The sequence below is a fragment of the Salmo salar genome, chromosome ssa18 (genome assembly GCF_905237065.1).
Source record: "Salmo salar chromosome ssa18, Ssal_v3.1, whole genome shotgun sequence".
Taxonomy (NCBI): Eukaryota; Metazoa; Chordata; class Actinopteri; order Salmoniformes; family Salmonidae; genus Salmo; species Salmo salar.
Window position 1 is genome coordinate 20,562,764 of NC_059459.1, and position 13,519 is coordinate 20,576,282.

Sequence of the window (13,519 nt, forward strand, 5' to 3'; positions counted from 1 at the left end):
ACATAGGAGACTACACAACTCATCCCTGATTTTAATTGAGAAAAAGAAAAGCTTACGTCGCCAGCAGTGATACAAGGTCATTGATGTACATCACGGAAACAAAGATGGTACAAAACGCATTACTGCCATCTGGAGGAACTGTTAAACATTCAGTACCAATATGGAAACCTACTCGTAATTTCAGGGCAAAATGAGAGGGACATCTTACCTCAACAAAAATGACAATTTGTTTTACTGTAAATGTACAAAACTGAAAATGCTTTAAAAATAGTTACCACTAAACAGCAAAAAGTAAAAATGTCTAATATAGTCCAATTCACCCTGAAAAAGCTATAATAAATGTGTAACATGCATATATTATAGTTTTTGCCTTTGTTGCATTCAGAAAGATACAGCAACCCAGACTAATGTCACCACAATCTAAACACTTGAGTACACTTATTTGTGCTGATCCATTACAGGGGTAGTTTATTTTATTAAGAATTCTGCTGTTCTATATGACATACCGGTAAGAACAATATTCCAATGAGCCAACCAATGGTGAGTAAGCGATTAGTTTCAAAGCTCCTTTACTTGAGTAACCTAAGCCATATAAACACAATGGTAAACACTGATCCTCCTACTATACAGTGGGATACTTTAAACACCAAGAAAACATTTTTGGTCACTGTGGCATGAGATGCCTGACGTTATATTTGGATGTGTCGTGATACGTGGTCATGGGTTTGTCTGCAATGCCACATGTTCCTACTCCCACCTTTCCATTTACGCTCTCGGGCGATGCAAATATACTCCTCTTCACCTGCAACACACAATGGAAATCTCAAGACTATTTGTGATGGTACCGCTCTCCTGCAACAAAGCAATGGCTGAAAATGTGCAAATAACATACAAAATTTTACTTAGTTTAAGACTAGAAGTGCAGAGATTGTCATTTTGACTTCACATTCATTTCAAATTGTAATATCTTTGCCATTTTTTAAGTCATGTCCCCATTCATCCTTACATTTTCCTAAATAAGTCTATTTAACACAATGACGTTGTTAGAATTTCAATAGCACAGAATTTGTGTTATAAGCAGTTTGGGGAGGAAATGTAACCCCCCCCTTTCATCGGACAGTTGGCTGACCATCATAACGGGGCCCATCGAAACTACACCTAAACTATATCAAAGCTAATTTCATATATAATAGATGTAGCCTAAAGACAAGATTAAATTGACAAAAGTATGATGGGTGACAATATTATCATCTGCCAAATTGTAATTGATGCTTGCGTAACTGACAAAGGGGGGACCAGAGCTTACCAAAAAGTGACTTCTTCAAATCACCCTACCGAGGTTCACACAGGTCAGATGTTTTGAAATAGCATATTCTAAGGTTTCTAAAAAATAAAAATACTTTTGCCAAACCACAACAGGCTGCATGTGAAAATATCACTTTTTCCAAGAATAACTGAAAATCCATGCATTCAACATGTGAGCACTCGCTGCAGCATATAGCCTAGGCTACTAAACACAGACTAGTAACATAATACAACTTAAAATATGCTATTCTGTTCTTTCGAAATAGATTTTCTTAGGTTGTTTCTTAAGACCTTCCAAAATGAAATAATGATTTCTTTGTGATGGATTTAATACTGAATTGTGGTGTGTCTTCATTTTTATGTATAGCATACAGTAACAAACTAATGAAAATGCTATTGTATTTATTAAATAACTTTTCCCCCCCAGATTCTAAATGTTACCTAATACTTTCGTCAACATAACCAAATTATTATTTTTGCAATAGCATACATGAAATGTATTTGACTGTTTGAATGTAGAGTAAAACAAATTACGGGGCTCGGCTTTTCTAGTGTTAAGATGTGTGTGTAAAGTAGATGAACATGTGTTTACCTGTCCTTTCTTGTTCTTGTTGTAGGCCTTGTTGTTGAAACTTTGCCACTTGGATTTCTGGTCTTCTCGTTCCTGTTCCAGCTCCTTCATCCTCAGCACCTTCTTCTGGGCCTTCTTCTTCTTGTACTCCCTCTGGTCTGCTATCTGCTCTTTCCTGTCATGGCACGCACATACAAAGTTACAATTTTAGATCCTCCATGGACTGTTCGGGACATCACGGAAAAGTGAAAAACTCCTGACCCTACACAGGACATATTTAACATAAGCGTTGTCACTCCTACCTGGATTTGGGTTTCCCGTCCTCCTCAGAATGCTTGCCCTCCTCGGCAGGTTTGAGGTTCTGCAGTGGCACCACCTCTGCGTTCCCGTAGCCGAAGAAGGTAATGGCCGCTGTGCCGTTCTCGCCGTCTATCTCCTCAATCTCAGCCTCATACACCCTGTCAAAGAATCACGGCTGTAAGCAGGTGAGTACGAGCCACAGACCCAAGCCCTACCACACAACATTGTGAAGAAATACAGTTGAGTGTTTGTTATTGTTCTTATTCAGGGCCTAGGCTCTTAATTAAAAATATCTCACAACAGTTTTGTCATGTCTATCACTGCTTCATTGAACAAATAAATTACAAGAGTGTAGGTCAAATGGTAAGTCAAGACCATAGTGTGCAAGCAAGATTAAGAAAGATGGCCTTCCCACTTAGCAGCATTGTAAAATTGGTCATGTATCAGTTGATTATTTTACACTGAACAAAACTATAAACGCAACACGTAAAGTGTTGGTCCCATAATATTTTTGTGCTGGGGACAATAAAAGGCCACTAAAATGTGTAGTTGTCACAACACAATGCCATAGATGTCTCAAGTTGAGGGAGCGTGCAATTGGCATGTTGACTGCAGGAATGTCCAACAGAGCTGTTGCCAGAGAATTGAATGTTAATTTCTCTACCACAAGCCCCATCCAACGTAGTTTTAGAGAATTTGGTAGTACGTCCAACCGGCGCCACAAGCGCAGACCACGTGTAACCATGCCAGCCCAGGACCACCACATCCGGCTTCTTCACCTGCGGGACCGTCTGAGACCAGCCACCCGGACAGCTGATGAAACTGTAGGTTTGCACAACAGAAGGACCCCTGCACAAACAGTCAGAAATCTTCTCAGGGAAGCTCATCTGTGTGCCCGTTGTCCTCACCATAGTCTTGACCTGACTGCAGTTCAGCGCCGTAAACGACTTCAGTGGAAAAATCTTCACTTTCGATGGCCACTGGCACGCTGGAAAAGTGTGCTTTCACAGATGAACCCCGGTTTCAAGTTTACCAGGCAGATGGCAGACCGTGTGTGGCATGGTTTGAGCAAGCGGTTTGTTGATGTCAACATTATGAACAGAGTGCTCCACGGTGGGGTTTTGAAGGAGTTTTGAGGGAGCATGTAATTGGCATGCTGACTGTGCAGGAATGTCTACCAGAGCTCTTGCCAGATATTTTACTGTTAAGCAGCCTCCATCATTTTAGAGAATTTGGCAGTACATCCAACCGGCCTCACAAGCGCAGACCACGTTAATGGCATCGTGTGGGCGAGCGGTTTGCTGATGTCAACGTTGTGAACAGAGTGCCCCATGGTGGCGGTGGGGTTATGGTATGGACAGGCATAAGCTACAGACAACTAACAATTGCATTTTATCAATGGCAATTTGATTGGACAGAGATACCGTGACGAGATCCTGAGGGCCGTTGTCGTGCCATTCATCCGCCGCCATCACCTCATGTTTGAGCATGATAATGCACGGCCCTACGTCGCAAGGACCTGTACACAATTCCTGGAAGATGAAAATGTCCCAGTTCTTCCATGGCCTGCATACTCACCAGACATGTCACCCATTGAGCATGTTTGGGATGCTCTGGATCGACAGCGTGTTCCAGTTCCCGCCAATATCCACCAACTTCACACAGCCATTGAAGATTGGGACAAAATTCCACAGGCCACAGTCAACAGATTGACAAATTCTATGCGAAGGAGATGTGTCGCGGTACATGAGGCAAACGGTGGTCGCACCAAATATCGATTGGTTCTGATCCACGCCCCTACCTTTTTTAAGGCATATGTGACCAACAGATGCATATCTGTATTCCCAGTAATGTGATATCCATAGATTAGGGCCTAATTAATTCATTTAAATTGCCTGATTTCCTTAGATGAACTGTAACTAAGTAAAATGTTTGTTGCATGTTGCATTTATATTTTTGTTCAGTGTAGGTTAATATTGACTGAGGAACTTCTGGTGACACTCACTGTCCATCCTGACTCCACACAGTCATACACCTGTCGCCAACGCTCCAGCTGTGTTTCAGGGGGGCTGCATCGGAGCTGTTGGCACTAGCAGTACCTTCAGAGGGCTGCGACGTCAGGAGGTCTTTTGTCAAGTCTATGACTTCCTGTGAAGGATACATAACATTGAGGCCATTTTGTTCCTAGATAATAATCACATTAAGAAACCTATTGACACTCATTGACTTAAAAACCCAAAAATGTAATGGCTAATACTCGTGACATGGATAGCTAGTTACCGATAAGTCTTTCTGTAATTTGAGAAGGTCTTCGTTCTCAGGATCGGTTGATAAGGCGGCTTCCACTTGTTGTAACTGGGCTTTGTAGCTGCCCAACTGTTTCAACAAATCCTCTGACATCTAATAATGGACAATGAAAGGGGGGGATACAACAGAGTAAAATGACAAAACAAAGTAACAACAGCAAAAAACACATTGCCCCAACAACTCAGCGAGGATGGCAAGGCAGTGGAAAGATTTGCAAGGCGGAGCCAGGCTACTCGCAGGTCGTCGCAACTAACGGGGTTTGGACAGTGAAGGACTATTTAAATGTGTTATTGTTTTGGTCTTTGCAAAATTTAATTATTTTTGCTGATGTTTATTACTATTCAGCTTTTAGCTATTTTTGAAGAGGACCACAATGGAAATAAGTTGTGTTATCGTAGACATTTTTGAATGCATTGTATCCACATGTGCTTGTATTGTGTTTTTAAAGTGTCAAATAAAATCAATTCATTTCTACTACTTTGTTAGCGTTGCTAACTACCTATTTATACATTAACAACAAATACGGTTGTTACTAGTTACCACAAAGTCAAAATTGGTTACATCGTAAAAACTAAAATGTGCTTTTTGTCTTCATTTAAGGTTAGGCTAGCCGTTGATTATGACTCTTAGTGCCATTAAATTACACATAAGAGTCATTGGACGAAGGCTTCTTCTGTAAGGGGGGGGTTATGAGCCGCAGTCCGGTTTTGGAAGCAAAAGTCATATTTCCTAGGGTTAGGCTAGCTCAATATTGGACTAACGTTACTCCTTAATCCAAGGACTTTACATGTTCTGTGGAAAGGATGAATTGGCTATGGATTCCACTCTCAATTACAGTATGGTTCTATAAACAGAAATCGCTACTTCCATTTCACAAAAAATGATTTCACAAATACAAAATACACATTTACTCTACAATTTTTTTACCGGTTTAATAAACTGGATGGAACGAGCCCTGAATGCCGATTGGCTGACAGCCGTGGTATATCAGACCGTATACCACGGGTACGACAAAACTTATTTTTACTGCTCTAATTAAGTTTGCAACCAGTTTATAATAGCAATAAGGCACCTAGGGGGTTTGTGGTATATGGCCAATATACCACGGCTAAGAGCTGTATCCAGACACTCCGTGGTATATCCAGCCCTTAGCCGTGGTATAGTGGCCATATACCACACCCCCTCGTGCCTTATAGCTTAATTAAAACAGTTAAAGATAACGCCTTTGAGGCGTCTGTCTTCCGTTAAAACACAGGTGTTCGGCAGTGGTGGAAAAAGTACCCAGTTGTCATACTAAAGGTATAGATACCTTAATAGAAAGTTACTCAAGTAAAAGTCAGACAGTAAAATACTACTTGAGAAAGTCTAAAAGTATTTGGTTTTAAATATACTTACGTATCAAAAGTAAATGTAGTTGCTAAAATATACTTAAGTAGCAAAAGTAGAAGTATAAATCATTTAAAATTCGTTATATTAAGCAAAGAAAACAGCACCATTTTCTTGTTTTTACAATTTACGGATAGCCAGGGGGCACACTCCAACGTTATTTACAAAAAGATGCATGTGTTTAGTTAGTCTGCCAGGCCAGAAGCAGTAGGAATGACCACGTGTTCTCTTGATAAGTGCATGAATTTGACAAGTTACCTGTCCTGCTAAGCATTCGAAATGTAACGAGTGGTTGTCAGGGAAAATGTATGGAGTAAGAAGTACAACATTTTCTTTAGAAATGTATTGCAGGAAAAGTTGTCAAAAATATAAATAGTGAAGTACACATACCCCCAAAAACAACTTGAAGTATAAATACTTTAAAGTAATACTTAAGTACTTTACGCCACTGGTGTTCGACAGCCAATTAGCACAGCTACTCCACTCGGTCTTCCATCTGTTTTCATAAACAAGCGCTGTAACGTGGAAATATGTCCGCGTGGGAACCCTAAACCCATAAAAGGTGAGTATCAATTTAACCTTTTTTCCGCCGATTTGAAAAGATATGAAATCTGCTCCTTATGTTTCCAAAACATAACCGCAAGCGATGCGTGTTAATGTTCAGACCGAGCGTTGCTGTTCTTAACAAAAGTCCCCCCCTTCAGAGGACGGCTTTGTCCAAAGCAAATACTTGTGTGAAATGAAATGACCCCGAGTCATGATCAAGGGATATGGTTGGGCATAAGGTTAGCAGTGTGGTAAAGTTTATGGTTAGATTTAAAAACAGATTTTAAAGAGTTTGTAGAAATAGGCGGTTTATCTATAATTATGACTTTGTGGCTAGTTGGGACGACCAACAAATAGCAAATAAGTTAGCTAGCTACAAAGCTAAGTAGTAGTAGGCTTAGCTAACGTTAGCTAGTTACATTTCGGTGTTAGGGGTAGGTTAACACATTTTCACTCGTTTTTAAAGTAACTAGTTCGTTATTGACCTCTATTTCCATACTCTGATAGGTATAAAATCTAGTTACCGACTTCCAAATTAATTTAAAATAGGCATCGCTAGCTAGAATGTTAGCTACCACTAGCAAGTAACGTTAGTAGCTAGGCCATCATCACAACCACAACACAGCGACCGCTGGCAGCAATGACAATTTTGGCCAGAAAAAAACTAATTGAAAATTATTCAATGTTAATTAATAATCTTACCTTCCCGTATTTGCTTTAATACAGACTCAGGATATTCAGATTTTACTTAAATTGTTTCTAATAAATCAAATCGTAGACAACAACAAAACAGTTCCCTTCCTCCTCAGTAAATTCTACCGGAAATGCCGATTGTTGATATAACATGTTCTTCTCGCGATACTACAGTATCCTAAAGTGTTATATCGCGCTTTGTCAGCAGATGGGGCTTTATCCCTATAATTTCTGTCCATGGTGATTAAATGTAACAATTGGGTCTTTGATTCGACTCCCTAACGAATTACCTGTAAAAGGTCAACTCTGACTGTAAATCTTATTCTATAATATGTTGTCATCTTGAATAAAAGCCATTAAGTTGTCTTCAACATGTCATGTCAATTTAACCCCCGCTCCAATTAGTATATGAAACTATCATTTACTGCTTGCAGCGTTTATCTTGGGATATTTCCTGTCATTAACATTTTTATCAATGTCTAATTTGTCTCATTAATAAACAGTAGACGTAGTCACAAAATACTAAATATATATGTATATCCGGAGAATATTCGGAATGACGATATTTTGTCAATGTTCAGTTTGGAAAGCAGCAATATAACTAATCTGTAGCTGCGATAGAGTTGGACCCCGCCCATAATTCCCACTGAAATATACTGACTGGGGAGCGGAGGCTCCAAACCATATATAAAGCAGCAGTCCCATCCTCTGCCACATACAGATCTGTTTCACCAACTACTGTTTCAGTGGGCAGAGAAATATCATCCTGATCAGATATTATTCTATGCACAACGTGGGGCCATTTGACGTTTTTGAAGGATAACGATTGACCACTTTTTTCCCTGAATATGTAGTTGATAAAGCTGAGTTTTTGGAAGCTGGAAAACAGAGGGAGTAGAACTACAGTTCTGTTTAAGGAGTATTTTCTCTTTTACCTGGTTATTTATTTTTGTATCAACTTTTTTGATCAACAAAAATATCTAACATTGAGATTATTTGTTTGTTAGATTGTTCATATGACATTATTTTCCCCAGTGGGCAAAAATGAAGGCTACTTCATCCTTGGATGCTTCATTAACAAATGTGTGAAAATAGTGGATCGGTTGTGGCTCTTCGAACAAGGACTCTTATACAGACACACGCTTCATCCTTATGGGTTGTGATAACTTGACTTACAGCAACGGGACTTTGCCTGCTAGGCACCCTTACACTGTGCAGACTTCTGTGCCTCTGACAATACTGGTGGGTATCCTTATTCTACTCACAGTGTTCGGCAATGTCCTAGTGGTCATCGCTGTGTTCACCAGCCAGGCCCTAAGAGCCCCTCAGAACTTGTTTTTAGTGTCCTTAGCATGTGCAGACATTTTAGTGGCCACTCTGGTAATGCCCTTTTCTCTGGCTAATGAACTGATGGGATATTGGTACTTTGGTCAAGTGTGGTGTGAGATCTACCTGGCCCTGGATGTTCTGTTCTGCACCTCGTCCATCACACATCTGTGTGCCATAAGTCTGGACAGATACTGGTCGGTCACTCAAGCCATTGAGTACAACTCGAAAAGGACGCCACGCAGGATCAAATGTATAGTGTTATTCGTGTGGGTGCTGGCTGCCATTATATCATTCCCACCTCTCATTTCGATGGAGAAGGAAGGAGCCAAAGAGGAGGGTCCCACATGTAAGATCAATGAGGAGAAGTGGTACATCATATTCTCCAGCACCGCCTCATTCTTCGCCCCATGTGTGATCATGATTTTGGTGTACGTTCGAATTTACCAGGTTGCCAAGAAGAGAACCAGGGCCCCTCCGGGTGAGAGGAGAAGAGAAAACGATAATCCAGATAAAAGTCAGTATGGCTTAGTTCAGCAGGACCCTTTGGAGACAGGGAACAAAGGAGGGAGAGATGGAGTGGAGGAGGACGAGGAGGTCAATGGACTAAATGTGGAGGAAGAGTGCTCCTCGTCTGATGGGAACGAGAACCAGTGCTCCATCAAAATGAAGCGGAGCAAGGAAAAGACCAAAGTGTGTCAGGTGAAACTAGGAGAACCGTCCACTAAAGGTGATGATGCACAGCAGTATGTGAAAGTGAGCCGGTGGAAAGGAAGGCAGAACAGAGAGAAGCGCTTCACATTTGTTCTGGCTGTGGTCATGGGAGTGTTTGTCGTCTGCTGGTTCCCCTTCTTTTTCACGTACACACTCACCGCTATATGTGACTCCTGCTGTGTCCCTGAGACATTGTTCAATTTCTTTTTCTGGTTCGGATACTGCAATAGCTCACTGAATCCAGTCATATACACTATATTCAACAATGACTTCAGGAGGTCTTTCAAAAAGATCCTTTGCAAAAGGGATCGACGAGGGCTATGAATACGCTTTTTTTGGACTAGCTACTATTTCTTGTCTGAATACAGATTTCATTTTTTACAAGTTGGAGTCATGTACAGTCTCTTATGGATTAAGGAAAGACAATGTACCTATTGGGAAAAACTTCCCAACTTCCTAAAACGTTCCATATTCAGTTCTGTCCCACTGGGCACACACTGATTGAATCAATGTTGTTTCAACATAATTTCAATGAAATTACGTAGAACCAATTTGGAATATACGTTAAATTGACGTTTGTGCCCAGTGGGGTGCTGCAAGCAAACTGTGATCAATTTGTAATGCACCTGTTACTGTTTTTATGTGTGTGTCAATGTACAATAGTTTTGAGTTCATTACAATCTTTAATCCCATAACAACCATTTAGATGTATTTGACTTTGAAACTAATGAATGCCATGTTGTTTAGTACTTCATGCATGTTGTAAGGGAGCTGGCTAATATCTCCATGGATCTTGCTTAATAAAAATACAATAAAAAAAGTATGTTTTTATTGTCACATACACCGGTTGGGATGCAGTGAAATGTGTTGTTTTACAGGATCAGCCATAGTAGTATGGTGACCCTGGAGCAAAATATTTTTTCACCCAGTAGGCTCAGGTATTCAAACCTTTCAGTTACTGGCCCAACACTCTAACCACTAAGCTAACTGCTGCCCATAATGTAATGCTAAATGTTAATATCTAGGCTATAATTTGTTCATGTATAATGTCAGGGAGCATATGCATGTCTTATGAATAAACATATTTAAACATGTCTTCCCTGAATATTACAGTATTCCCTGAATATTACGTAAGTTATATAAGCATACATGCATTTGGGGTACCAATTGAGTTTGAGGGGTATGATTTTTGTACATTATGTAAATGTTCCAGAAAACCAAAACTATAACTCTACGCTCTAAACATGTTCATTGTATTCTACCTACGGAATAAGGACAATGTTTCAACCTTCATGTACCATATTGCACAGACCCAGAGGAGATAACAGAAAGAGATCCCTGGTTTCCCACATGGCAAGACAGACTGAATCATTCTACTGCAGACATCACTACCAATATAATTTGATTATTTCTGTCTTTATCAGTAGCGAGAGGAAACACCATGCCAGAATCAACAGATTTTATGGTGCATGCTGAATACAGTATATTATTTATATGATATTTCACTCACAGCCTGCAAATTGGCAGGATGAACACAAAAGAAGAAAAGGTTATCATTTTTTTCAGTAAAATATATCAGTACATTAAAGGAAAAGTCCACCCCAAAAATATATTTTGGTATTTGTTTCATTAGCCCATTGTTGACTGTCTCAAAATGTTTTGCTTGTCACCGATCAAGTTTTGAAGATAACTTTCAAAATACATTATTTTTTTGCATCATATGATAGTGCATTTTGCATCATATGGGGATGATTTTTATATTTTGAAAGTTGAATATCTTGAAAACTTGATTGCTGACAAGCAAAACATTTTGGGACTATGTCAACAATGGACTAATGAAACAAATACCAAAATCTAGTTTTGGGGTGGAATTTTCCTTTAATTGATGGGTGTTGGATTTATGCCATCAGAGAGAAGTAAATTATGTTAGTGATGCACACATGAGTCACTGCAACCCCTGTTGATGATCCATAGCAAAACAAACTATATAATCATAATATGTATAGACAGGTTAGCTGACAAAGTCACGAAATGATGCATGCTGCAATGGAGCTGAAGGCTGTGTGTGGTTATAATTCTGGATGGCCAGATAGCTAGCAACAATGACATGAAGCTGTCATGTGGGGAATCGTATGTGGCTCATTTCAGCTAATTTTATCTTGTTCTTGATACCATGTCTTGTTTTGAGGTGTTTGGCTGATGTCATATCTATGCTAATGCTAATATTGCAAAAAAGTTGCGAGCCAACTAACCAACATCTGTAACGATGTATTTGAGAGACAAGAGGTGCTTATTGTGTAAATGTATTTATGTTTTCAATAAACATTGGAGACAATATATAGTCTACATGTTGTCAACAATCTATGCCAACCTTGTCTGTTTTGTCCCATAGTTGTGCACGCATCGGTTTTGTTGCTAAACAACCAACCTGTCTATGCAGTTGTCTTCACTTCCTTCTCTCTGGGGCCTTGCATTTGCTTTAACACCACCATTTCAGATAGCTTGAATTAATCGAAATAGAGGAATTCTATTGCCTTAACAATGTGACTGAAAGAAAAACGGTTTTCCATTCTATATACCGTGTATTCGGAAAGTATTCAGACCCCTTGACTTTTCCAACATTTTGTTACGTTAAAGCCTTATTCTAAAATTGATTAAATATTTTTTTCCCTCATCAATCTACACACAAAACCCCATGACAAAGCGAAAACCGGTTTTTAGAAATGTTTGAAAATGTGTGTATGTGTATATATATATATAAGAAATACCTTATTTACATAAGTATTCAGACCTTTTGTTATGAAACACGAAATTGAGCTCAGGTGCATCCTGTTTCCATTGATAATCCTTGAGATGTTTCTACAACTTGATTGGAGTCCACCTGTGTTAAATTGAAGTGATTGGACATTATTTGGAAAGGCAAAACACCTGTCCATATAAGGTCCCACAGTTGACAGTGCATGTCAGAGCAAAAACCAAGTCGTGAGGTTGACTGAATTGTCCGTAGAGCTCCGAGACAGGATTGTGTTGAGGCACAGATCTGGGGAAGGGTACCAAAACATGTCTGCCACATTGAAGGTCCCCAAGAACACAGTGGCCTCCACCATTCTTAAATGGAAGAAGTTTGGAACCACCAAGGCTCTTCCTAGAGCTGGCCACCTTGCCAAACTGAGCAAGGAGAAGGAGAAGGGCCAAGGAGAAGGGCCTTGGTCAGGGAGGTGACCAAGAACCCGATGGTCACTCTGACAGAGCTCCAGAGTTCCTCTGTGGAGATGGGAGAACCTTCCAGAAGGACAACCATCTCTGCAGCACTACACCAATCAGGCCTTTATGGTAGAGTGGCCAGGCGGAAGCCACTCCTCAGTAAAAGGCACATGACAGCCCGCTTGGAATTTGCCAAAAGGCACCTAAAGGACTCTCAGACCATGAGAAACAAGATCGAACTCTTTGGCCTGAATGCCAAGCATCATGTCTGGAGGAAACCTGGCACCATCCTTACGGTGAAGCATGGTGGTGGCAACATCATGGTGTGTGGATGTTTTTCAGCGGCTGGGACTGGGAGACTAGTCAGGATCGAGGGAAAGATGAACGGGGCAAAGTACAGAGAGATTCTTGATGAAAACCGGATGCAGAGCGCTCAGGATCTCAGACTGGGGCAAAGTTTCACCTTCCAACAGGACAATGACCCTAAGCACACAGCCAAGACAACTCAGGAGTGGCTTCGGCACAAGTCTCTGAATGTCCTTGAGTGGCCCAGCCAGAGCTCGGACTTGAACCTGATCGAACATCTCTGGAGAGACCTGAAAATAGCTGTGCAGAGACGCTCCTCATCCAACCTGACAGAGTTTGAGAGGATCTGCAGAGAAGAATGGGAGAAACTCCTCAAATACAGGTGTGCCAAGCTTGTAGCGCCATACCCAAGAAGTCTCGAGGCTGTAATCGCTGCCAAAGGTGCTTCAACAAAGTACTGAAAAAAGGGCCTGAATACTTACGTAAATGTGCTATTTCAGTTTTTTATTTTGAACAAATTTGCAACAATTTCTAAAGACCTGTTTTTGCTTTGTCATTATTGGTTATTGTGTGTAGATTGAGGATTTTTATTTATTTAATCAATTTTAGAATAAGGCTAACGTATCAAAATATGGAAAAAGTAAAGGAGTCTGAATACTTTCCGAATGCATTGTAGTTAGTAATTGTTCTGTTTATGTTATCACATAAGTAAGGATTATGCAACATGCTGTGGAACTGTCCTTTAATTCATCACGCGCCGAATTCTGTGTTATGTCCTTCCTTAGCTCATCAGGCTAATTGGACTAGAAATGGTCTCCATAAGGAATAAACCTTTGAATAAAAGCTTATTTGAGAATGACA

The 13,519-nt window shown here is 40.2% G+C and overlaps 2 protein-coding genes across 3 annotated transcripts; one reads left to right on the plus strand and one right to left on the minus strand.

Annotated features, from left to right (window-relative positions):
* Positions 1–11: 11 nt before the first annotated feature.
* Positions 12–7,253, minus strand: smndc1 (survival motor neuron domain containing 1). 2 transcript variants are annotated; one of them, XM_014154464.2, is made up of 7 exons: positions 7,118–7,253; positions 6,309–6,416; positions 4,457–4,576; positions 4,182–4,324; positions 2,179–2,334; positions 1,898–2,051; positions 12–802 (listed from the first exon to the last, which is right to left on the minus strand). In XM_014154464.2, the coding sequence occupies exons 3-7, from the start codon at positions 4,574–4,576 to the stop codon at positions 665–667; spliced, it is 711 nt and encodes a 236-aa protein (XP_014009939.1). In that variant the 5' UTR covers positions 6,309–6,416; positions 7,118–7,253; the 3' UTR covers positions 12–664.
* Positions 7,254–7,704: 451 nt separating this feature from the next.
* On the plus strand, positions 7,705–11,429 carry LOC106577022 (alpha-2A adrenergic receptor-like). Its single transcript, XM_014154670.2, has one exon. The coding sequence runs from the start codon at positions 8,261–8,263 to the stop codon at positions 9,470–9,472; it is 1,212 nt and encodes a 403-aa protein (XP_014010145.1). The 5' UTR covers positions 7,705–8,260; the 3' UTR covers positions 9,473–11,429.
* The last annotated feature ends 2,090 nt before the right edge of the window (positions 11,430–13,519 follow it).

Coding starts and splice junctions, on each gene's coding strand:
- smndc1 (XM_014154464.2), bottom strand. CDS start 4,576: ATGTCAGAGGATTTGTTGAAACAGTTGGGCAGCTACAAAGCCCAGTTA. Junction 4,325..4,456: donor AATTACAGAAAGACTTATCG/GTAACTAGCTAT, acceptor TATCCTTCACAG/GAAGTCATAGACTTGACAAA. Junction 2,335..4,181: donor GTGTGGAGTCAGGATGGACA/GTGAGTGTCACC, acceptor ATTCTTTGACAG/GGTGTATGAGGCTGAGATTG.
- LOC106577022 (XM_014154670.2), top strand. CDS start 8,261: ATGGGTTGTGATAACTTGACTTACAGCAACGGGACTTTGCCTGCTAGG.